This window comes from Sarcophilus harrisii, chromosome 2 (assembly GCF_902635505.1).
Source record: "Sarcophilus harrisii chromosome 2, mSarHar1.11, whole genome shotgun sequence".
NCBI lineage: Eukaryota > Metazoa > Chordata > Mammalia > Dasyuromorphia > Dasyuridae > Sarcophilus > Sarcophilus harrisii.
This window is the reverse complement of record NC_045427.1, coordinates 263,688,580-263,715,996: the sequence shown is the minus strand read 5'-3', so window position 1 is coordinate 263,715,996 and position 27,417 is coordinate 263,688,580. Positions and strand designations below refer to the sequence as shown.

At 33.4% G+C, this 27,417-nt stretch overlaps 1 protein-coding gene across 1 annotated transcript in view; it reads right to left on the bottom strand.

The window, feature by feature from the left end:
* Nucleotides 1-27,417, bottom strand: part of GANC (glucosidase alpha, neutral C) — a 51,806-nt gene that overhangs the window by 17,451 nt on the left and 6,938 nt on the right. Inside the window, exons 4-14 of the mRNA XM_031952152.1 lie at nt 23,248-23,375; nt 19,462-19,644; nt 18,736-18,781; nt 16,565-16,631; nt 14,340-14,436; nt 12,936-13,116; nt 12,028-12,181; nt 10,093-10,328; nt 6,476-6,602; nt 5,415-5,494; nt 3,138-3,281 (exon numbers count right to left, since the gene is read on the bottom strand). Of these exons, the coding sequence (XP_031808012.1) occupies nt 3,138-3,281; nt 5,415-5,494; nt 6,476-6,602; nt 10,093-10,328; nt 12,028-12,181; nt 12,936-13,116; nt 14,340-14,436; nt 16,565-16,631; nt 18,736-18,781; nt 19,462-19,644; nt 23,248-23,375 (1,443 nt within the window). The remainder of the gene's footprint in view (nt 1-3,137; nt 3,282-5,414; nt 5,495-6,475; nt 6,603-10,092; nt 10,329-12,027; nt 12,182-12,935; nt 13,117-14,339; nt 14,437-16,564; nt 16,632-18,735; nt 18,782-19,461; nt 19,645-23,247; nt 23,376-27,417) is intronic.

Below are 27,417 nucleotides of genomic sequence, written 5' to 3'. Positions count from 1 at the left end.
GAGAATAAGGGATAGTCCACCTCTCAGATCTGTGGAGAAGGACGTAATTTATGGGCAAAGAAGAACCAAATAACATTGTGAAATGCAAAATGGATAATTTTGATTATATTAAATTAAAAAGGTTTTGTACAAACAAAACCAATGCAGTCAAGATTAGAATAGAAACAGAAAACTGGGAAAAAAAATGTTTATATCCAAGGGTTATGATAAAGGCTTCATTTCTAAAACATATAGAAAATTGACTCAAATTTATAAGAGTACAAGCCATTCCCTAAATGATAAATGGTCAAAGGATATGAACAGATAATTTTCAGATGAAATTAAAGCCATTTCTAATCATATGAAAAATGTTCTAAATCACTACTGATTAGTGCAAATGCACATCAAGACAACTCTGAGGTCCTACTTTATACCTCTCAGATTGGCTAAGATGCCAGGAAAAAATAATGATATATGTTGGAGAAGATGTGGGAAAACGGGGGCCCTAATACTTTGTTGGTGGAGTTGTGAACTGATCCAAACATTCTTTTTTCTTTTCTTTTAAATTTTATTAAAACTTTTTATTTACAGAACATATGCATAGACCCTTGCAAAACCTTCTGTTCCAAATTACCCCTCCTTCCTCCAATGCCATCCCCTAGATGGCAGGTAGTCCAATATATGTTTAATATGTTAAAATATATGTTAAATCCAATATATGTATATATATTTATAGTTATCTTGCTGCACAAGAACAATCATGATACAACCATTCTAGAGAGCAATTTGTAACTATGCCCAGTGGGTTATAAAACTGTGCATACTCCTTGATCTAGCACTGTCTCTCCTGGGTCTATATTCCAAAGAGATCATAAAAAAGGGAAAAGGGTCCATATGTGCAAAAATGTTTGTAGCAGCTTTTTTTGTAGTGGCAAGAAACTAAAACTGAGTGGATGCCCATCAGTTGGAGAATGGCTGAATAAGTTATGGTCTATGAATGTTATGGAATATTATTGTTCTATAAGAAATAATCAGCAGGATAATTTCAGAAAGGCCTGGAAAGACTTACGTGAACTGATACTGAGTGAAATGAGTAAAACCAAGAGAACACTGTACACAGCAACCACAAGATTATACAATGATCAATTCTGATGGATGTGGCTCTTTTCAACATTGAGGTGATTCAGGGCAATTTCAATAGACTTGTGATGGAGAGAGCCATCTGAATCTACAGAGAGGATTATGGGGACTGAATATGGATCACAACATATTTACACCATTTTTTTTTTGTTGTTGTTGTTCACTTGCTTGTTTTTTCCTTTCTCATTTTATTTTCCTTTTTGATCAGATTTTTCTTGAGCTGCGTGATGTTTGAAAATATATTTAGAAGAATTATACATGTTTAACCTATATTGGATTTCTTGCTGTCTAGGGGAGGAGGGAGGTTGGAAGGGAGGGAGAAAGATTTGAAACACAGTTTTGCAAGGATAAATGTGAGAAAACTATGCTTGCAGATATTTTGAAAAATAAATATTTTAAAATAAAAATATTTTAAATAATTATTAAAATATCATTAAATTATTATGAACCAATATTATTATTAATCATTAATATTATTTAATAATTATAAAATTGTTATTAAAATAATTTAAAATATTTAAAATAATAAATATTATAAATAAGTAATAAATATAATTTTAAAAATAAAATGAAAAACTTATAATCAAGATATTTTATGGACAGTAAGAAATAGTGATTTTTATTGCTATTATTAACATATTTATATGGAATTTTATTCACAAAAATTCTGTGAGGTAGACAGGTTAACCATTATTATTCCCATTTTACAAGTGAAGAAAATGAGTATGACATGCCAGTTGTCACACAACTATTTGTACCTAAACCTTGCCTCCTAAACAAATATTCTTTCCATTGTACCCTAATGCTTTTTTCAAAATGAGAAAGTGATCAAAAATGGATCTATGCCAAATTTCATTTAAATTTTCCCCAATGACATTATCTACTTTGCTAATTAAAATTACTTATCCTTAGCTTTTTAGTGAATTTGTATTTTTGATCATTTAAAAAGGTGGAAAAAATTTCCATTCCTCTTTTCAAATAGACCCATAACTTGTGCCTTACTTCTTGGACCAACTGTGGTACTATCATGACACCTTGTGGTTGTACACCTAAGTCATAGAATCAGCTTTTTGGAAATTTAGTCAACATGTATTTATTTTAAATGCTTACTATATGCTAGATACTATGCTACTGAGGAAAAAAAGAAAGACAAAACAAAATAAAATAAAAATTTAAAACACCACAAAGAATCCAGTTTCCACTGTCAAGGAACTCACACAAGCAGGTACAGGATAAATCAGGCAGCTAAGGTGGTGCGATGGATAGAGTGGTGGATAGACTCATCTTCCTGAGTTTAAATCTGGTTTCAGAAACTGTGTGACTCTGGGAAAGGTACTGAATCCTGTTTACCTCAGTTTCCAAATCTGTAAAATGAACTGAAGAAGGAAATGGCAAACCAGTGCAGGATCTTTGCCAAGAAAACCCCAAATGGGGACACAAAGGGTTAGCCAGGGAAGCCAAGAGGCAAAGATGAGGAATTAGAGAGGTCTAGGGATGGGGGACCTATTGCCAATGACAATATTCCAAGTCAGTAGATGGAGTGTCTTGTGTGAATCATACCAAGGAGGCCAGCATCACTGAATCAGTAAGTATATGCAGAGTTTTTGGATACACTGGAAAGGTAGGAAGGGAGACAAATTATTGAGACAGCTACAAGGTGAAGAGTTCTCCAATGAAAAGCTCTTATTTCTTTTCTTTTGTTTTGTTGATTTTTTTTGTGAGGCAATTGGGGTTAAGTGATTTGCCCACCATCATATAGGTAGTAAGTCAAGTGTCTTGAGGCTAGATTTAGAACTCAAGTCCTTACCTGGATGAGGTGGGGGGAAGAGGGAAAAATTTAGAAGAGAAGGTTTTGTAAGGATCAATGTTGAAAAAATTACCTATGCATATGTTTGGTAAATAAAAATAAATATGTATACAATATATATAAAAGAACTCAGATCCTCCTGATTCCAAGGTTTGTGCTCTAACCACTGGGTCATCTAGCTGCTCTTCTTCTTTTCTTTTGTATGTCCTACCTGATAAAAGCCATATACATTATGAAGGTCTCTATGCTCCCAGTTGCCATAATGAATAGCATTCTTCTCCATGGTCAGCTCTGGCCCTTTAAAGACAGAGGGCTCATTCATATCATTCCATACAAAGAGGATGTCACTAGAACCCTACAAAGTAAGAGTCACAGTCACAAAAACAATAAGTGATAGTAATGGAGATTACAAACAATGACATAGAAAATTTAGTGCCTATATCATCTTCAGACAAATACCCAATTTCAGGAGCTTCCTAACCCTTTTTATGTCAGGGATCCCCTTTTAATATCTGGTGCAGTCTACACACCCCTTCTTGGAATAATAGTTTAAAAAAAATCATAATCAAAGGAAATGCTAAGTTTCAATTAGAAGCTAATAAAAATAGAGTTATAATTTTTTTTCCAATTTAAGTTGATAGACTCTCTGAAACTGATGGATTCCATGTTAAGAACCCAGGTTATAATTTTTGGGAAAATTATATTACAGGTTAAATTATGTCATCCTCCATAAGCTTAGCTATTTGTCACCACTAAGACAAAGCCATTGCCAGGAAGAGCAGTTATGTGTAACAAAAGCCATCTACCTGCATCAATTTTAAAAAGAGAAGGCCTTATGCTATTAGACATAAGATATTTTATATTCTTATTTTATTTTATGTTTTTTAATGATACAATCAGGATTAAGGGTCTTGCCCAGGTTCGTGCAGCTAGTCAATTATCTGAGTTTGGATCTGAATCCAAGTTCTCTTGATCTCAAGGCCAATGTGTTATCCACTGTGCCACCTAGCTGTTCCAATATTGTATATTGCTGAATAAAGCTGAAAACAACAAATTGAGGAAATTCATTGCCAAGTCACAATATTAGTGTTTTTCCACATACTGAAATCCTGCAGTCTGACCCTTAATCAACATCTCTTTGCTTGCCATCTTAGTCTGTTTTTTTTTAAAAAAATAATTTTCCCCAATTACAAGTAAAAACAACTTTTAATACTCTTTTTCTAAATTTTAAGTTCCAAATTCTATATCTCCTCTCCTCTCTGAGACAGTAAGCAATCTGATATAGATTATACATGTGCAATCATGTAAAATGCATTTCTAAATTAGTCATTTTGTGGAAGAAGACATGGGTGAAAAAGAGAGACAGAAAGAGAAAGAAAGAGAGAGGGGGGAGGGAGGGAGAAGAAGAAAGGAAGGGGAGGGGGGGGGAGAGAGAGAGAGAGAGAGAGAGAGAGAGAGAGAGAGAGAGAGCGAGCACAACTTTGTATTTAAATTTTATTATTTCTTTCTCTAACAGCAAATAGCATTTTTTATCTTGGGTCCTTTAGGATTGCCTTGGATCATTGTGCTACTGAGAATAACTAAGTCATTCACAGTTGTTCACTGTATAATATTGCTGTGATTGTGTACAATGTTCTCCTGGTTCTGCTCATTTCATTCTGCATCAGTTCAAGTCTTTACAGGTTTTTCTGAAATCATGTTGCCTTTCATTTCTTACAGCACAATAGTGCTCCATTACAACCATATACAACTTGCTCAGCCATTCCCCAATTGATGGGGATTTCTTCAATTTCACCACAAAATTCTTAGCCACCACAAAAAGAGCTGCTATAAATATCCCTGTACATCAATTTCTGGTTTTGCTTCTTACTTTGACTATCTTTCCCCCGGGAGCACCACTTTTCATTTATGGGTCTTTAGCTCAGTAATCCATGTTTTGGTAATTAACTCTGATTTTGCCTTCCTTCAACAAACAAAGAAACTTCACCCTGCATCATAGAACCTGACCAGCCTGAATCCCATGGTTAGGCAGAGAGGAAATAAAACCTTAATGATGTACTTACTGTATAATTCAATTCAACTCAGGGAACATTTACTAGGCACCAATTATGGACTAACACTATGGGAAGCCCTGAGAAATATAAGACTAAAAAAATGACAGAATTTCTGACCTCAAGTAGCTTATAATTTAATGAGCAGAGATGAGGTAGGATGGGGATATGATGCTATCTATGTGATAATGATGAAAGTATTTAATTTCTTGGGCTCTACTTTCCTTAGCTATAAAAGGAAAACATTGAATTAGATAATTTCTATGGTTCCTTTTTGTTAAGTCCTGTAAACATGTACAAAAATTAGTATGATACAAGATAAGATATAAGAATAAATTAGAAATTAAGAGAAGTATATTATCTAGCAGTATTATTGATCAGGAATCTACTATGTAATGTGAATAATTAGGGAGGGGCAAAAGAGAATAAAAAACTACCTCATATTCAGAGAAGGCAAAAAGACTTGAATACCATTCTCGTACTCTGGGGTTTGTGAAATCCAGGTAAGAAGAAGCCCCTGTAGGAAGAGAACATCAGGTGGTATGCTGAGAATAACAGTCATTATTCCAAGGAGGACACAGGTTGAGAGGTACTTGGGGAAAGCCTGCTGACAGAGCTGTCTCCTATATCATATGTCACAATATTCATGATAGAGAATTTCTGTTGAGAAGTGAATACTTCTGAAGTGACTGTTGGATCTCAGTGATAATACCTAGGCTCTGTGAGTACTGTGTTTCTAGGAGGACATCACTGAATAGTAGGTGGCCTAAGCAAGTGACGACTAGATGCATTTAGGTATAGAAAGCTAGGATAGTATGGTATGGGGCAGGTAGGTGACTCAGATACGAATTGGGCTCAGAGGGGTAAAGAGACTTCCCAAAATAAAACTAATTAAAATCATGTAGAAATAGGATGGAGCAGTGAGATAGTACAGTGGAAATAGAGCCCTGGTTCTGGAGTCAGGACAACCTGAGTTCAAATCCGGCTTCATACATTTCCTCCCTATGTGACCCTGGGCAAGTCACTTAATCCTGTTTACATCAATTTCCTCATCTGTAAAATGAGTTGGAGAAGGAAATAGCAAACCATTCTGGTATCTTTGTCAAAAAACCACAAAGTCACCAAGAATTAGATATGACTAAAGAAGAAGTATATAGAATATTTGGCTTAGAGACAGGAAGGCCTAGACTTGAATCCTGCCTTAGATCTTAGTTTTATGAGTCTATATAAATCAGTTATCACATTTATTTGTGTATATTATGTAATACATTATGTAATCCTGTTTCTACATGATTTTAATTAGCATTATTTTAGGAAGTCTCTTTACTCTTCTGAGCCCACTTATCTTTAAAATCAGAGGTCAAACTTGATGGCCTTTCCAACCCTGTGATCCCATAATCTTCTCATCTTTAGGATTTATATTATTATTGTTCTGTTACAATGTTTAGTAACATAGGGTAAAAAATTAGAATAATAGGCAAATAAAATGTTAACTTACCAGGCCAACATATACCCTCAAAGTCTCCACCTTTGTTATTTTTCACAAAGTAGCCCTTCTCTTTTGCTTGAGAGTACAATGAGTACATGGGATCAACTTTAATATGGGGATCAGAAATGACCACAATCTATTGATACAAAAAAATTTGAATATCTGGTCAATATTAGACACATCATGCTTATATATGGGAACTGAGAAGTTTACTAGCACTTCAGGTTTCTGGGCTTATTGGCTTATGTCATCTCATAAAAACTTACGTAAATGTGTTATACTATTGGCATAGAAGGTTTTAAAACCAGAAGCTGGCAACAGCTTAGTGGGAGATGGTTCCTGAATTCTTACTTTCACAAGCTTATGGAATTGAAACTGTCAAAGAAACAGACCAATAGTCCAGTCCTGAGTTTTTGATACTCAGTGATCTTTGCTCAGTATACTTTGGTGAAATCTATGGACTCATTCTAAGAAATATCTATTGCCTGCATTTGTAATTAAAGTAAAAGAAGAGTTTCAGTTAAAAGTTTTCCCTAAAGGTTCATTCATCCAAATTCACTGATTATCTGAAATCCATTCACAAATCTCTAAATCTATCTATAATATAAAAAAAACCCTAAAACAAAAAATAAAATAAAGTGGTTAAAATTGTTACAAGTTAAGAAACCTTGCTCAAAGAGACTACTCTTGAATCCTCTACTATAATAATGTGGCACAGCTCTCTCATGAATCATGTGGTAACTAATTATTTACACAGAACTTAATATATTAAATGCTAGGACTGGTGGTGGAGGGGCAAAAAAAGGGCAATCCCTGTCTTCTGTGAGCTTTTGGGGAAATAAAATGGATACAAACAAAATTAAGAAATTTTTATAAAGCTAAAATTCAAGAAATTTAATTTAGCAAACACTTATCTATTGTATTTAAATGAATCTATACCATGATCTGCTGCAAGTCAATTTTTGTATTATTTTCATAAAATAAAGAATATTTCATAGTCTATTCAGGGGTCCTCAAACTTTTTAAATAGGGGGCCAATTCACTGTCCCTCAGACTCAGGGCCCAACTATAGTAAAAACAAAAACTTTGTTTTGTGGGCCTTTAAATAAAGAAACTTCATAGCTCTGGGTGAGGGGGATAATCGTCTTCAGCTGCCGCATCTGGCCCGCGGCCATAGTTTGAAGACCCCTAGATATGTAAGCAACTGATTAACTACAATATGACTTTTACTTCTTTTTTTTCCTTCATCTTTCTAAAGATCTAAACTCTAGCCATTAGAACATGTTTACTCTTTCTTTATGAGAATAAAAGTAAGTTGTACTTACATGCACTATCTGAAAAAACTCAAAATATCAATCAATTTTAGTCAATTAAAATTTACTTCAAAGGTATGAACTGTTGAAGTAAGCACTGAAAATACAAATGCAAAAAAACAAAAACCAAAACAAAATTGTGTCATATAAAAGAATGAATGTTGGACTTGGACTGAGAAGACTGGGCTTTAGCTCTGATCACTGTACTTTGTGCAAATATATTTTTTATATTTATATATATATATTTATAAATATATATTTATTTAATATTAATTTATTTATTATATATATTATATATTATTATATTATATGTATTATATTATTATAATATATTATATTACATATAATATATTATAATATGATATATTATATATAATATATTATAATATGGTATATTATGTATATATTAAAATAAAATATTAATTTATTTAATATATAAAATATATTTATTTTATATTTATATTTATATTTAGAGATAAATTTTCAGATATGGATAATGTGGGAAAATGCTTTGCTTAATGATTCATATTTATTATAAGAGTTTTGTGCTGTTGTTTTTTTAATTTCTCACTTCACCTCCTGGGAGGACTAGTAACAAGAGTACTCTAAAAAAGAAAAAGAAGAAAGAGGATTTTTGAAATTTTTTTTCATGCACAGAAAGGTCAGAAGGAAACACAAAGAAGCAAGACAATTTTGAAAGTTACATGCTAATTTATGATATATTTAAAAGGAAAAGCAACCACTTATGAAATAGATTTGCAGTTTCATGGACAACTCTTATTTTCTGTTTTACTTTATATATAGAAACTATCATTTTATTTAGTGTTGGCTGAACAGATTAAGGGGGTCAACTACACACCTACAGTAAAACTGGTGATGAAGCTTACTTATATACATTCAATCTTCCAAAAGACCTCTGTGCTTTTTATGATCATCTGGAAATGATCTCTCTTTCTTCCCAGTTTTTACCCAGTGAAAGTTTTTCAGAAACTATACCTGACCCTTCATTGTAATCAGACTATTCTTTCTTCATCTGGGAGATGAAAGCCACTTATTTCTAGCTGTCTTTCTCTTCCCAATCTATGAGAGGGCCATGAGTTAAAAGATGAGGTGATAAGAACTGACTTTTTTTTTTGCTGAGGCAATTGGGGTTAAATGACTTGCCCAGGGTCACATAGCTAGGAAGTATTAAGTGTCTGAGGCTGAATTTGAATTCAAGTCCTCCTGACTTAAGAACTGACATTTACATAATACTTCCTGTGGGACAGTCAGTACAAATATCTTCATCTCTGTTTTATGAAACTTAGAAAAATAAAATGATTTGCTAAAAAGCTGAGAGCTAATAAGAATCAGGGTCTGGCTATATACCATTCAAGCCCCTTGCCTCCCAGTTCAGCATTTCTTTCCATCCCACTCTGCAAACCCAGTACCACGACATCATGCATATCTGTTGTTTTACTCTAAAACTCTACCCATTTGACTTCAATGCAACCAAGACAGGTCTTGTCTTGTACTCTCAAATTTCCACAGACAAAATCTATGTAGTCAGTTTTATTTGAGGCCTTTTCAAACATCCAGTATATAGAATTCTAGGCCTGGAGTCAGGAAGAGTTTAAATCTGAATAGACACTAATTGTGTAACTCTGGGGAAAGTCACATAATCTTGTTTGCCTCAGTTTCCTCAACTGGAAAATGAGCCAGGGAAATAAATAACAAAATGTTCCTGTATCTTTACCCCTAAATGGGGTCACAAAGAGTTGGATATGACTCAACCAACAACAAAATGGAACAATAATAGTATCTGGCACATCTGATTTGAAGAAGCATTCTGTAAACAGTAAAATGTGATATGCTATTATTCATCTCTCTCCTTCTGCCAGCTTTTTTCTCCCCCTCTCTTCTCTTATTTCCTCTTTCCTTTTTATCTCAATTAGTAGGACAACAGTATCTGATAACTATCCTACCACTCCCCTAATTCCCTTTTTTAGCTTTCTCAGGCTAGAAGAGAGAGCTGACCTCCACCTGGGATGAAGTCCTAAAAACAGACGAGTCAGAATTCCTGACAATCTCACTTCTTTGTTGGGCAGAAGATGATTTTCTCTTTACCATTCTTTTATTTCCTCTCCTTTGTCTTTCTTTCTCTTTGTTATCATAGTTTCAATATTTTTCTTTACAGAGATCTAGAATGCCTTCCTTCTTTGACAATTTTTGTCTTGTTGTGTGTCCCCCCTCCATGATATGTGTAAATTTAAAACTCTGTCAGTGTGTTATGGAATTTTTTTTAAAAAGATGTGAAAAAATGATTTCCTTTACCTTGCGCTTTTTGCTCTTGATCAGCTCTTGCATCCTCTTAGGATTTGGAAATTTCTTTTTGTCCCATGTGAAGTATCGTTTACCCTCAGTATGTTCTATATCCAGCCATATGACATCATAAGGAATGTCATGGTCATCAAACCCAGCATCAACATCTTTGACATCTTGTTCATCATTGTAGTTCCAACGGCACTGATGGTATCCTAAGGAGAAGAGCGGAGGCAGCGCTTGGGTGCCTATTATAAAAGAAGATAGGAACAATCAATTCAAGAAATATAATCAGCAATCTCAAAAAACATTTACCATTCATGTTTGTATAAAGTGCTTTGAGAATGAAAGCACAACTGTATTCATTGGATTTATCTACCAGAGAAAGAAAAGGGTCAATCAGTTAGAACCTTCATTAGCATTCTCTGTGTCTACTAATTTGGAGAAATAATATAAATCATAGTATCAGTTACCTGGAAACTATATTTTCTTCCTGTAAATACTTTTCAGCTTCTTACTTCTTTACAATCTGACTTCATTTATGTAAGAACTAGTTTCTTTCAGATGCCAGATTAATTTGTATGATTCAGTCATTGGTAAGCAACTTTTGAAGGAGTCTTGAATATAAAATATTTTTAATATAAGTAAACACATCTCTTTTAAATTTCCTAGTGATTCTAATTAATAAAGCTATTCAAATTCACACATATTTTTGTATGTTTGTGGATATCTATTTATGCGTGTTTATATCAAACTATACATATATGTATAAGAGATTGGTATCAGTACACACAACATGCAAAATGCACAATGTGCACACAATAAAGAACAATGATGAAGTTGTCAAGTAATAATGAAATTGTCAAGATACTATTAGGAGACACCCTGCTTCCCGAGATAAGGCTCAGCAAGCAAGCTGCACCCTGAGCTCGGCATAACAACAATCCCATGTGCTTATAATCACCAAGTGAATCAAATCACGTGTCCCAGAAGTGAAACGTTCTGATCATGCTAACCACAACTCTGTACCCTGCTGAACAATCACAGGCTCAACGACCCTGACGACTTGGAGACTCTGCATTCAATTCCCAAGAATGCCTGTGATTCAGGCTTTGTGGTTTTCATGCTTAAAAACCTCACCCCTGCCATAAGTAGGTGAGCTCCCCTTCTTAGGAAGGAAGAATTCATTTACAAGCTACTTCTTCCACTTTGAAATTAAACTTTTGATTCCTGACTTATCTTTAACCTGCTCTGTTTGGCTCTAGCCATCCACAGTTTAGAAGCTGGTTTAATCCAGCTGACAAACTATAGTAATTGATATCAACAAAGAAATGTATGACTAAAAAGAACATAGATGGGTTTTGTGTTGAAAAGGAGGAATAATTGATGGGCAGTCCATATATTCCAGCAAGAAGGCTACCAACAAGCTCCCTTTGGCAAACTTTATGGAAGGTTATATATGGATGGTTTGTGAATTGTATCACTGAAGTCAATGGCCATATCAATAAGATCAAAAATTCATTTGAAAATTTGAACATATAGGTATAATATGTGCATACCTATACAATTGTGCATATTTTTAGAAATATACTAGGTATATATACAAATGTATGTTATATACAATGATACATGATATATATTGTATATGATGAACAAATATGTTGTGCATATATATGTATGATATATATTGTGTATATATACAAATGTATGATTTTTAGATATATAGTATATATGCAAATATATATTCAAATGTTTGCCTTTTATATGAAAATTATGTATTATTATATATATTATGTTTAATAAAAATCATATCTGGAAAAATTAAAACAAAAATGGTAATTAATAAATGTCATATTTGCTAGTAGAAGGGGGAAGGGAAGAGAGAATACTGCCCATAACTCCAGGAATGTAAATGAATTGGAGGCCATCACTAATTCACTCAAGTACCTGTGAGTATTGAATACTGTTTGAAGACTGCAGCAGGGGTTGGTCCCATTAATATAAAGACATCAATGATTCCACTCTCTGACATCCAACGCACATCAGCTCGAGGCTTGACTTTCTGTTTTGCCAAAACTGAGCCTTTTGGGGACAATGTGTGCTGGAAAAGGAACCAGGTAAAACTCTGAACAGCTTTTCTCAACCATTTTTTAAAAAACACAAATCAATCAGGATGGGAAAAACCCACCAACTCAAACCCAAGCGATTGTTGGCTCCTTTAATGGGTACCATGAGCATTTTTATATTACTTTTTAATCCAAGGCTTCTTAATCTGGTGTTTGTGAATTTTTTAAAAGTATGTTGATCAGTATATTTCAATATAATTGCTTTTCTTTGTTTCCCATTTTTATGTACTTAAAACCGATTTTCCTAGAATGGGCCCAAAAGCCTCACCACATTGCCAAAGGGTCCATGGCATAAAGAAAAGTTTATTTCCCTTTTCTCCCTTCTCTCTACCTTAAATCTCTCTTTGACTCTCTTAGCTGAATGTAGATGGGGAAGCATTAATAGTTTCTATTAAAATGACAATAGCTGCTACTATAAAGAAATAATTTTGCTTTAATGAATAGCTAGGTGACATAGAAGAGAGAATGCTGGACTTCAGGTCAAGAAGACTTGAATACAAATCTTGCCTATTACTTATTTACTATGTGACTCTAAGTCACTTAACTGCTCTCAGGCTCATTTCTTCATCTGTAAAATGGAGATAATAGCATCTGTCTTAAAGGGTTATTGTTGTGAAGTTCAGATGAGATAATGCATGTAAAGTGTGTTGCAAACCTTAAAATGCTAACTATTATTATAAAAGAATATTACTCAGCAAATCTGAAAGGAAGTCATTATACACAACTTACTTCTATTGTAGGTTGTATGTTGATTTCCACCAGCGTTTCTGAGGCATTTAGCCAGAAAATTCCTATAGTTCTGTCTAGTTTGTGTGCTAGGAGATAGGGTATAGAACCATAAATACCCAATTTGTCATGTAGCTTATACCCATAGACATCCAAGTTGTAAAGTCGGTAAGCCTCAGTATCACTGAAATAAACAGACACAGTCAAAGATTTATTACTAATGAATGGAATATCCTCAGCTTCCTCCCATGTTACTCACATTTAATGCCTAAATCAAAGCCTACTTCTTTTATGAGAATCTTCCTTGATTGCTATCCGTGTAAGGGATCTCTCCCTCAAAATGCATAGAGCATTTACTATTTATAATACTGATTTGGCATTTATTATTGCTGTATCTTAGAAGTTACTTCCTTTCTCATTTTAATTATATTATATATTCATTTTATATGCACACACATACACATACATATGCACAGGTGGGGTGAGTAAGGAAGAAATGAAGGGGAGAAAAGGTAACTTACAAGAAAAGGTAGTAATACTAAGTTCCAAACTAGTGTTATAAATAGTAAATGCTCTAGAAATTAAATACACACACATTTATTTTTGTGTGTGTACATAAATCTGTATATATACTAAAACATATATCCACACACAGGTATTTGTATACATGTATATCTATATATGTGGTATGCATGCATATATAAGTGTACATATGTATGTATGTATGCCTTAACTTGCAACTAGATCATAAATTCCTTGAAAGGAAAAACAGTATTGAACAGTTCTATGTGTCTGTTGTGTTCTTGGCATAATACCTTGCAAACAGTAGATGAACGATAAATATTTATGTAGTAGTAATAGTAGTAATAATAGTAGTGGTAGTGGTGGTGGTGATGGTAGTAGTAGTAGAAGTAGTAGTAATTCTCAGTACAAAATGACCCTGGCACAAAGTTCGAAGTGGGTCAGAGGAATCTTGTTTGGTAGAGAGAAGGTATGGCTCATTAGTACTTTTTACCTATGATTTCTGATGACAGCATCACAATATACCAAATCAACAATATCTCCTAGGTTTGAAAGCTTGTAAAACTCTATTTCTATATAAATATCTGGCTAACTATCTAGTTACCATAAAAGCACTGCTATCTTAGCACTGTTATCTTTATCAACATTGTTAATCTGGAATACTCTTTCCTCTCCTTTCTTACAAGTTTTTAGACTAAGTCTCCTATAAAGATGGTTTTCAACATTCATTTTTGTAAGATTTTCAGTTCCAAATTTTCTCTCTCTCCCTTACCTCTCCCCTCACCAAGACAGCATACAATCTGATAGAGCTTATACATATACAATAGATTTTTACCATATTTTCATATGAATAATTTTGGAAAAGAAAAATCAGAACAAAATTACCCAGTATTTTTGAGTTGATGGGTTTCTGCATGTTGTGGTATCCCATAGAGATGCTCAAAACCATGCAAGGAGAAGTCAATGCCTATGGAGCTAGGACCTGAAGGAACAAAACCTCAAATGAGTTGTTTCTCTCAACGACACATTTTAAGATCAATGCACAGTAACCTGAACCAGGGAAACAATAAGCACAGGGACAACAATAACAAAAATAAAAAGAACAATAATAATAACAAAATGAAACTGTGAGTTCTGTAATCATGATGACCAATTTTGGCCCTAGGGATGAGAAAATGCACCTCCTTCCCTTCTTTGCAGAGACTGGGAACCATGGATGTGGAACAATAATGTCTAGACTGTCAGACTTGATTGATGTCTGTTAGTTTTGCTGAAATTTTTTTTCTCTTTTTTTATTATGCTATAAACAAAGCTTCTTTGGGTACGGAAGAAGGGAAAAAATATATTTGGAAATGAAAGTAATGGAAAAATAAAGTATATTAAAAAATTTTAAAAAGTAGATCCATAGTTGTCATATGAAAGATGTGGCAGTCTTGTCAGCCAGAGATCTGGGAAAGAGTAACTCATATTATTTAATAACAAGCTCAAGTACAGCTACTTGATGCACTAAATACCATGCCAGCCTGGAGTCAGGAAGACTGATCTTCAAGAATTCAAATCTAGCCTAGCTAGCTGTGTGACACATACTAGCTGTGTGACCCTGAGTAAGTCACTTACCCCTATTTACCTCAATTTCCCCATCTGCAAAATGAACTGTAGAAGGAAATAGCAAATCATTCTAGTATCTTTGCCAAGTAAACTCCAAATGGGGCATGAAGAGTCAGACTGACTGAAAAACAATTAAAATCAAATGCACTTGTGTAAAAACCAGAAAACCTGACTCCTAATATTAAATTTGTCTCTCAATCATTAAACCTTTACTGAGCACTGGAGCAAAAAAGGTATATGAGTAAGAAATGGGCCTGGTCACTAATTAGCTGTGCTATGTTAGCCAATAATCCTTTAAGAAATAAACTTTTTGTTTTGATTATTTTGAATAGAAATATTTTAAAAATACATCATATATTCTTCTATCTTAGTAAACTTGGTATAATGATTATATTTAATATGACAACAGAATAATCATTATGATCAATTATTATTGGAACTGGTCTAGATGAACTGTTGTTTGATTGTTTTTTTCCTCTTTTTGTTTGTTTATTTTTTTTGTTTGTTTGTTTAGTTGTTTTAAGTCCTGTGGTCTTGTCAGGTAGGGAGAATGAACTATTATTCTACAATTGGTATAGGGAACTCACAACTAATTCATTCAAGGCTTAAATATAATATAAGACTGTGATGCACTGAAGATTAAGATATCCTGGGATTGCTATACCTCTATGGATTCAGGATAAATTCTGCTATTGGCTTTCTTCAATAAAACCATAGAGCTAGCTACAGTTTTAGTCTAATTTGTTTCTCACAAACATTCCGGATGAATTCTAAGGAAAAAGAAAACAATTCCCTTTGCCTTTTAGGATACTGCTGCTAAAGAACATTAGTGTTCAATTGAATATTCATTCCAAGTCTCACTTTAGTTCTCAATTAGGATCATAGATATTAGAACAGGAAGACACACTGGGAGATCTACTGCTAGGTCATGATATCTGTTACTCTTTTCAAGGAAGGACCGATTTTTTCAGAAGTGCATTAGAAATGTGTTAAGCTTCTAAGGCAATAGTTCTAAAAAATATGGATAAAATATGATACTCTCTTATTGCTCTGATTTTGTGTAGCACTCTATTTCTGACTGATTCCGGCACTTACTGACATATTACGTCATTGCATTCACCAATGTCTACATGAACATGTCTTGACTTTCATATAAGACTGTGAGCTCCTTCTATTAAGTCTGGCATAGTGCTAGGATTATAGACAGTGCTTAACATATGCTTATCAAAGGGAATTGTTTAGAGACAGTTGCATTGGAGAAAATTCTTTTCCTGTTTGCTCATGTTTTTTAACTTAGTAACAAAAATGATGAATTGAGCATTTGTTTAATTTTTAATGTGAAAAATTTGCTGAAAACAGTCAATGTTAGGATTCCTTATCTGATTTATGAATAAACCTACCAATGAAAAATAAGAAATAAGATTTAAGAAGCTAAGCAGCTTAAGAGACATTGAGCTACACTGTAAAGAAAAATCTTAATACTATGCCAATTTTGATTTTACCATTGGCTTTGATATCCACAAATTTGCCAAATTTCTCTTGCCAAAGACCCAGATCATCTTGACTTTCCTGTACAAAATAAAAGTATGGAAATTAGTATTATAAATTATAACAAATGGTTTTATTATCAAACATGTGTATATTTTATTTTTTTACTTTTTAAAATTTTAGTATTTTTTAAACTTTTAGGATATTTTATTTTAAACTTTAGGAAAATTTGGCTGAGAAAACAAGCTTATCTAGTAGGAAGCTGATTAGGCTAAGCCCTCAACATATAATCAAGTTAAGCTAGTGATCTACAAAATGACAGTGATATATGATTTTAGCAAATATTTAAGAACAGACATAACCCACCATATCTAAATACTTAATAAATTTTCAACCATGAGCTGCCTAGGAACCATAGCTGATGTGATGAATGTTACATGAGCCAAATATATGAAAATGCTTTGAAAAACAAGAACTACTTCATAAATGAATAATATTACCATTATTTTCCCTTCTCCTCAGTATATGTTAACATGGCAAATTAGAAATTTTATAGAGAGTAAGTTTGGGGTTAAAAAATATATTCTTCTGCGATACCCCTTGGGGAAAAAATCTGTTTAGACAGAGCTAATCTCATTAAAGATCTAGTCCAAGGTTCCAGAAAATTAGTTAAGTCTTCTAAGGAAGATTTATGGAAACAAGCAGAAGGAAATCACACAGGACATGAAGGCGTGAAGAGATTGAGACCTGTCCTCAGGATTGTTCAGGAAGCTTGCTCATATTAGCTGGTGAGAGGCGATTGGCAAATTTAAAGTGTGAGCATTTATGCCTTGGAAAGAGGCAAACATTAAAGAATAGGGTTTGAGTTATTGTTTTGCTGATTGCATAGACTTAAGAAAGTGATGGAGGAAATGTTAATAAAGCAAATTAAGGTTAAAGGTATATCATATGTACTTCCCTACTCTAAGAGCTGGTTGTTATACATTTATCAGTATACTCCTCCCTGTACTGATTGAAAAAGAAGCAGTAACAATACCTGGATGAGCATATTTCTCCTTTCTGGTAGCCAAGACTTCTGGCTTTTTTGTTTAGCTGTTTCTAGTCAAGAAAATCCATTTAAGGTTTTCTTGACAAAAATACTGTTGTGGTTTACCATTTTCTTCTTCAGCTTATTTTATAAATGAGGAAACTGAGGCAAACAGGGATAAGTGACATGCCCAGAATCATAAAGCTATTAAGTCTCTGAGGCCAAATTTGAACTCATGAAGATGTCTTCCTGACTTCAGGCCTGGCACTCCATTGTGCCATTGCTAAGTCCTCATAAAGATGGGAATATGTCCAATTTCCTATAAAAACTGTAAATGGAGCTCAGGTACCTTATTTTTGGAACTTGGGCTATTATCTTGCATAATTTTACATAGCCTTATCTCTCTTTTTTTAAATCATCGGGTATGTTTCTTTAAAAACATATTTTTGCATTCATTTTTTAACATATTTTGTGTCCATTTTTGAACTGCTTCTTCATAAGTTAACATAAGGCTGAGATTCTATCTTCTTTAGTAGGAACAACATACTTTAGGAGATACAACTTTACAACATACCTCATAAAATACTTATTCCTAAAGGTTCTCAACTGTTGTCCCCCCACACCACTGAGTTAATAGATTATTGGTTGTTTTTATATGCACTGACATAGCATTAAAGAGCCCTTTTCTCATGGAAAAGTCATATTTTGACTATAAAAAGGCCATTTAACTAAGGCATAATAGGTGGGTATAGTGCTGTCTATCCTCCCACCCGAATATACCATATGACCATATTCTTCAAGATGAGTAATAATTTAGCATATCATTAGTATATAATTTACATGTATTTGCCTTTTATGGATTAGCCTGCTGTTGACACAAAGTTGGCCCTGAAGCCAGGAAGACTTGGAACCAAATCCTACCTCTGAAAGACAATATCCCTATTCTTCCTAAGGGCTCTGCTTTCCAGTAAGGTGCTGCATTCTTGGATAAAGAGCAGAATCCTGGGAATAAAAAGGAGAAATGCAAGGGCATCATGGTACCATCTACATATAAGAAACGATTTACCTAACTTCCTTATATTTGTTCTTTAATGATAATTATTGAGAAGATGGAAATTAAAAAAAAAAGATAGGAATAAATATCTCAAGCCAAATTACCTGGGAAGGATCAGTGGACACATCTTCCTTACATTCTGTGGAAGGTCTGTTTTTTAAAAAAAAAATTAAGAAAGTTATTTTGTTTGCTCTAAATTTGACATAACTTAGTTTTAGTTAAGATTCTCTTGATTTCCTTTTAATTCTGAGATCCTATAAAGTGCATATTTTAATTTTTTCTTGTTAACTTACAGCTTTTGTTCCCGATGGATTGTATTCCCCCCTATATTTACTTACATAATTTTCAGTTTATTTTGCTAAAATTATAGAGAATGATGAGAAAATTATGAAGGCAAACTATTGCCTTACTGAGAAAGAGAGACACCAACAGGCTCTAGAACCTTTGGGGCTATTGCTTAGGGTCAAGATTTCATTCTAGGTAAACTCAGTAATTAGAGAGGTATGAATAGATGGTACATAAATAATCTTACTTTTACTTACTGCAAAAAAGATCTTTATAGATCTTTATATTTTCTTATCAAATCTATAGACTCTTACTACTAATAAAATCAATAGCCCATGGGGAAAATGTGTAGAGAAAAATAATTAATTTTTTTCTTCAACATTGAACTGGTTAGGGAGAAAGGCTAAAGGGCCAAAGGAAAAACTTCCTAGGGATAAAAACACTAGCAAACAGGCAAATGGTCACCATTTGATCAGAGCAAGTAAATGTTATTCACAATTAAATAGGTTCTAGCTTTACCTTGGAAAGATTATGTGAGAAAATACCTGTGTTTGGGAGGCATCTGCAAATGTTCAAAATATAGCTGGCCCATGGAATTGATACTCAGCACAGGCTCATCTTCAGAAATCAAATCTATTGTGAAGGGGTTGGCTGTAATGTGAAATTTCAGGTTTACTGAATCATCTTTCAGAACCAGAACACCTGTATCCTCTGTACATGGGGTCAGCCTAAAGAGAAAAATAACATGTTTAACAGCAAAATCTCCCCAACAATGCCATATAATGCACAACTGAGTAAGACCAAATAATCAATAAGAAAAGCTTTCATTTTAGAGTTTTTGTTTTATTTCATTTTATATTTTTTGACAGCAATTAAAAGCTAATTATCTGGCAAATACAGTCAAAGTGAGACTATCTGCCCAAATGCAAAAGAAAACATAATTTAGAACTTAATAAGGAGGGAAGATTATAGGTACAAATGATGTAGAAAATTGATAGTAATTGGTAAAATGATTAAACATGTAATCTTTTCTAAATATCTTTTTTTTTAATTATAGCTTTTTATTTACAAGATATATGCAGGGTAATTTTTCAGCATTGACATTTGCAAAACCTTTTGTTACAATTTTTCCCCTTCTTCCCCTCACCCCCTCCCCCAGATGGCAAGTTGACCAATACATGTTGTATATGTTAAAGTATGTGTTAAATACAATATATGTCTACATGTCCATACAGTTATTTTGCTGTACAAAAAGAATCAGACTTTGAAATAGTGTACAATTAAACTTAAACATATAATCTGAGATTGTATATAATAAAATGGAAAGAGGGCTAGATTTGAAGTCAGGAAGATCTATATTTGATTTCTGCTACTGATCATCCCTGTTGGCAAATTACCTTGCCTTTTTTGATGAACCTCAATTGTCTTATTTGGAAAATAGGTATAATACACTATGGCACTTGCCTCACAGAGCAGCTGTATGTAATTCAAATGATAATAAATATAAGGTATTTTGTAAATATTAAAATGCTATATAATTATCAGCTAATATTATCTTGACCTTATGTTATTGTTATGTCATTAGTCTGTCTTCAAAGATGTTAAAAATGAATTTAGTGTTGAATTATAAGCATGAATCAAAGGGAAAAAAGTATTTAAAGACATACCAAAATCTTCATAATAATAGACCATCAAATATTAACCACAGATCAGAAGTCTATTGAATAAAATTTCTTATTTGTGAAACTTTTACTGATATAACAATTATATTTCACTGAAATATTATAAAAATCTATATAGAAAACAAAAATATTCAGTTCTAGTAGCTAAAGCAAATGTGAAAGGTGAGAAATATCTGAATTAAATTAATAGGATTATTATTTCAGCTGCTGAGATGATTTTACATGTGCTTATTGGAAATTGTATGGAAATAAGAATCTGTTATTCTTTGGTGCCAATTTTAAGGTAGTATTCCTAAATATTTACCATTTTATTGAAGATTTATATCTTGACAATGTATTAATGCAAAATAGTAGGACAATAAAGTTTGTACCATTATAACCAGATTCCATCAGCTTTGTTTTGGGTATAAAAATAACAGAAATAACAAAATAATAATAAAATCTACTAATGGTAAGCAATATCTATTAAGAGCCTTATATGTGTTTAGTGTCTACATGCCAAGGCTTTAAAAATATAGTTTCGCCAACTCAAAATCATTCTTGCTTTTTCCTTCTCCAGCATCTTTGAAAGTATAAATTTAAATATATAGGACAGAATTTTACATTATTCACACTAATCAGGATATGGTCATAGGGCTAAATTAACTGCTTCTAGTTTTGAGTTTTCTATCAATTAAGGGTTTTCAATGTAAAGTGTGTGTGTGTGTAGGAAAGAAATAGCTGTTTTTGTATCAGACATTGGACATTATTTTATTTTTATTTTCAAAATATATGCAAATATAGTTTCCAACATTCACCCATGTAAAACTTTGTGTTCCACAGTTTTTCCTATCCTTCTCCCTACTCTTTTAGACAGTAAGTAATCCAATATAGGTTAAACATGTGCAATTTTTCTAAACATATTTCTACATTTATCATGCTGCACAAGAAAAATCAGATCAAAAAGGAAAAAAGTAAGAAAAAAAACAAGCAAACAACAACAGAAAAAGTGAAAATACTATATTATGATCTACATTCAATTACCATAGTCCTCTTTCTGGACACAGATAGCTCTCTCCATCATAAGTCTACTGGAATTGGACTGAATCACCTTATTGTTGGTAAGAGCCAAGTCCATCACATTTGATCATTACATAGTCTTGTTGCTGGGTACAATATTCTCTTGCATTGACTGTTTTTGTACCCATATTATCCCACTGAAGAGACCTTAGTTATGAGCCAAAACCAAACCTTTAAGTATTTATCCTGTGGTATCAGCGTAGGAGATATAAAGAGCCTAAAATGGGAAAAGGAACCCAATTCTTATTTTAGATAGTTAGGCTGAACTCTTCTAGGAATGAACAAGGTCTTTGAGGGTGGATCCAAGTAGAAGGGGGTCCTTAAAAGGAAGGAAGAGGGGCATAGTATCATAAACTTTCTTGTGTCTAGCTAGGAGTCTTATTATTTGATAAATATTCCAGATTATAGTATACAGAGAGGAAGCTTTTAATCTTACTAATATAGGGAACTCCAGGTGAGGAAACTCCCTTCACCAAAGTGGGCTGGCACTTCTTTTACAGCTTATAGACTTAGAGAGATGCTTAGAGGACTCAGTAATAAAGTAACTTGCTGAGCAGTCACACAGTCAGTCTGTGTCAGAAGTAAGACTTCAAGTCTTCCAGGCTTTATTGAATTTAATATTAAAAAAAACAACAACAAATTGTCCCATTATGTTTGCATGGGAATTTGTGTTAATGGAAGGATATGATTATAAAATAATTCTATATTTTTTCAACTGATGTGATATGAAATGATATGAATAGCAAAGATAATTGGGCATAATGGGACAGAGGAGATTCCACAATCTAGAGCTAATGAAAATTTTATGAGCATGTAAAAAATGTTGCTTTTCCCAATTAATTTTAAAAACTTTCCTGTAATGATACTTCAGAAATTACTTGACTATGAAAATACTTTTGGAAATCTAAAATAAAAATCTATATGGCAAACTTTTTAATAATAATAATAAAAATGATTAAAAACTTATCAATTCATCCATATAAATTACTAGTGTGCTATATTGTTGGAATGCTTACTAATTTGAGGTTAGTGAATAAAATGCTTCTGCTGTTATTTGTTCTTATGACAAGGTTGTTCACATTTCCCAGACTCTGCTGTCTTTGGGGAATGAAAAAGGTTGCTTTACTTTGTCGTTGTTGACAGTGATCCTATTTGGAATTTTATCGGAAAAGGTACTAGACTGGTTTGCTATTTCCTTCTCCAGCTCATTTTAGAGATGAGGAAACTAAGGTAAACAGGGTTAAGTGATTTGTCCAGGGTCACATAGCCAGTAAGTGTCTGATAGTATTGGAACTCAGTAAGATGAGTCTTCCTGACTCTAGAGCTCTAAGCCTATCCATTGGATAGAGCTCTATCCATTGTGCCATTTAGCTGCCCTAAGGCAGAGAGTAGAAGGTGGAAAAGAACAAAACCAGTATGGGTAATTAGCAAACTTGTACCTGAGAGTTGGCTAAAAATTAACAGTAGTCTCCAGCTGCAAAAAAGATTCTTAAGGATTGGACATGCATGAGATAGATCTACTGCTGAGAATAATAATAAAAGGGGGGAAAAAAAGAGTGTTTATCTAAGCTACTCTCTTCTTTAACTTACCTTTTGGTGACTGGTTTCTGTATAAGAACATCAGAGACTTCATACCTTGGTTTCAAAGGAGCTATTTCACTGATTTTAAATCTGAAAATGTTTCCCTCTATTCCATAGACTTCAGCCAAGAGAGGAACCTGGGAACAAGTGGATAAATAGAATCCCACATTATGACTAGGTCTAGTCATAATTATAATGGTAATCAAAATAATGGGTTAGTTCACTTCTGGCAAAGAAACAATGGAAACCTGAGGTAATAATAGGCAAAAAGTCCATTACTGTATATTTTCCTGAGTGTTCCTTCATAGGATTTAGGATATGCTTACTAACAAGATAAGTAATTAGACTGGATGGTTCCATCCCCTTATCTCCAATAATTCATAAAAGCATTTGTGCCTTAGGTGGAAAGCAGCTAGCTCAAAGAACAGTGTGCTTCCAGAACCTAAGGATAAGGTTAGTTTTGCTGCTCATCTAGTCAGGGAAGTAAGTGAGCTTCAAATGAATTGGAAGTAGAACCTAGGGTAGAACCAGTAGAACCAATTGCTGATTCCTGGAGGGTGGAGTTTATGGGCAAGGAAACAGAGAGAAAGCTTGGATTAAAGGGGAATATAACCTGAAGGCAAATAAAAATCTTTGCCTGGCTAAAGATAGAAAGTATATGCGCTTTGATAAATGTGAAAATATGTGTAGAAGAATTGCACATGTTTATTGGATACTTCCTGTCCAGAGGAAGAAGGGGAGTAGAGGAAAGAGGAAGAAAAATTTGGAACATAAGATTTCGCAAGAGTGAACGTTGAAAATTATCTTTGCATGTGTTCTGAAAAATAAAAAGATCATAAAAAATAGTACATGTGCTTGAAATGGATTGAATCTGTAGTAAACAAGATCTAAGTACTTGATTTTACTCCCCCTCCCCCTTTTAAAATTATTTTATTTTTGTAATTATACATGTACATAAAAAATTTTTAAATATACATTTCTCTATGAATCATGCTGGGAAAGAAAAATCAGAAAAGGGAAAAGGCATGAGAAAAAAAGAAAAAAAAGTGAACCTGATATTTTTAAAGTTTAATCTGTATTATTCTTTTTCTCCATTATTTTTTAAAATCTAGGTCGGAGATCAAACCAAGACAGATGCCTACAACATTTCAAAGGGCAGCCTATATCAGAGTACAGCTATCCCCTACACACCATGTGGGTAAAGGGTATAGCATCCTGTGATCTGAAAAATATATGTAAAATTTTTTTAGTCCTTTTGCATCAGAGAAGTCTGAATTTTTTTCCTTTTTCTTTTATGAGGTATTTGCAGTATCTTATTGTAAAATTTGGGTTATGTATTTGGTCATAGGCTGGTCTTTGTGTATCTTCTGTGGCTTCCACAAAACTCCCCCAAAATTCCCATTTAATTTCTTATGTCAATCCACTATATATGAAAACCTCATGAAAATTGCGATGTGGAAGAAATCATTATAAAATGTAGCTCCTGATTTTAATGTGTTGATATAGTAATAAAAGAGATCTTAAGTCAACCTGTAAACTAATAGGGATTCTTATCTAAGGTTGAGTATATAAAGATCCCTGTGGGCTGCAGATTGACTTAGAAAATCAAAAATGAACATCTACATTCTGTTGTATTTTCTTTTGTTAAATATTTCCCAATTGCATTTTAATCTATTTCAGTAGTAATGCACCCGATGTTTAACATTTCTGATCTAGGATATGAACTACACTATAAATCAAATCTTGATTTGTAACATTGGCCAATTTTGTAAGGTGTTAATGTTCATGCTGAAAACTTAACAATTGGCTTACATAAACCAGGTCCAGCACATTCTTAGGTTGGACTTGGGTGATTATATAGAGCATCCAGAATTGAAAGCTCTCTAAATAGGACTCATCTCTTAAGCTGGACAAAATTTGGCTACCATGTACAACTACCTATAGTTTGTCTCATCATAAAACCTCAAGCTTCTCAGAACGGTGATCTCACTGATATGGTTTCAGATTCCACAATTCATACAAACCTTGATCTCTGTAATTCTCATCCATGTTCTCCCACTTTCTGCAGAGATTGATGTTTTAGAAGCCTTTCCTCTTGGCTTTTTAATTTGTAGAGAGTATCAGTAAAGCACTTGAATTATAGTCAACTGTCAAGTCTTTGGTCTTACTCTTAAGATCAACTCACCTTTTTCCATTGACATTTCCTGAAGACAGTTATCTCTTCCACATCAGTGGGTTAGGGGAGTGGTGCCCCTGTGACTGGAAAATCCACACAAAAATTTTTGGCCCTTTCTTTGTACTAGAGAATGTCTGAATTGTCATGGTTATTTAAAGATAAAATATTTTTACATATATATAATAATCTCTCTCTCTATATATATTATACATTTCTGAGTTTCTAAGCTTATTCTATGTCATCTACTGGCCTGTGTGTCACCTGTAGTTTCTTCAAAACTTTCCCAAAATTCCCATTTAATTTCTTATGCTGATCTGTGATATATCAAACTGTGATGGGGAAAATCATGATGTGGAAAAGTAACTATTTCTTGCACTTGTCATCACTGACATGTTGTAATCCACGTAGGTCCAAATCTAATTGTGGGTCACCCATAATTTTCATTTTTCAAAGGTTATGGTGCCCTATGATTTGCATCTATATAGTATTACCAGCACCTGTGTTTTATTAAAAAACAAATATCCCAAATTTGACAATTCTTTAAAAAAGAAAAAAAAAATCAAATTTATTTTTATTGATACATATTGACACATTTCCCAGAAAACTTCCAATAACCTTTTTTTTTTTTTAAACAAAGTACATTTCCACAAGAGTTATCAACAGGAAGGAGGGATGAACTGATTTGTTGTTTCAATTAACTTTTTATTTATGCTGTAATCACTGTTTGTTTGGCTTAGCTTTCTTCACAGTGTATCAACTTATACAAGCCTTCCCAGAGGTCTTCTGTTGTCATATTCACCATTTCCAATGTAGTAGCAATATTCCATTATTCATATATCACAATTCGTTCAATCATTGGATAATCACTGGGTTATCCCTCACCAAAACTCCCCTCCCCAGTTTTTTTTTTTAATCACAAATGCAATATTATGAATATTTTTGCACATATAGATCTTTTATTATTATCAATAATTTCCTTGGGATGGATAGTCAAATGTGTTGATTTCAAGGATTTGTTATATTCCTGAGGCTGTATCCCAAAGGAATCTTGGTTAGAGCAAATAGAAACGCTTTGTTTCAGTATAATGATTACATTTGAATGCAATAAATAGGGTTAAAATCTTGCTTTTGCTTCATTTGGAAGTCTCTAGCTTAGGACGCAAGGTTCTGATTTTCATCTCAAAATCTCTCATTATGCTCTAGTAAAGGTCAACTCTTCCAAGTGTACTGGTTGCTTCATTAACCTCAGAATGCCTTGGGTTCTGTCTTTCAAATCATTTGAAATAGCCTATGGATTCCTTTATATTCACCAATTCATCCAATAGCTTCGATCAAGATCTGGCTGAAAACTTTTCTAATCTTCAAAAAGCTTTACTTACTCCACTTTCAGAGTAGCCATGCATGACACAGTGAATAGAACACTGAACTAGAAATCAGAAAGATGAATCTTCCTGAGTTCAATATGGCTTCAGATACTTACCAGCTGGGCAAGTCACTTAACCCTGATTTTTTTTCCTCCAAAATCCAACAATGTCAAGATGGAGAATAAAAAGTGACCAAGTAAAGATCCAGAAACTATTTCTAATTTGTAACTTTTAGTAAGTCACAATGTTTCTAGGCTTTAGTTTCCACAAATCTGTACAATGATGAGGGTTGAATTAGATTTCTAAAACAACTTCTACCTCTCAAATTCTGTGATTATATTTTTTTTCAATTTGAAATTTTGACTATTGTTTTTTTTTTTTTTTGGGGGGGGGGGAAGATCTAACTTAGTATGAATTTTTAATTTCTAGATCTGAAATGTAAAACTTAGGACTACCGAAATTCCCATATTTGTGAAATGTAAAGGTAGTTTCATTTGATATAGCCAAAAAGGTTCTACTTCAACTGCACAGTGGCTTGCCTGCTGTCCCTGCATTTCCAGTTCTGCCTCTGTACAGGCGATCTCTATACTACAGCTGGCAACCCTTCTCTCTTCATTTGGGCCTCTCAGAAACCTTAAC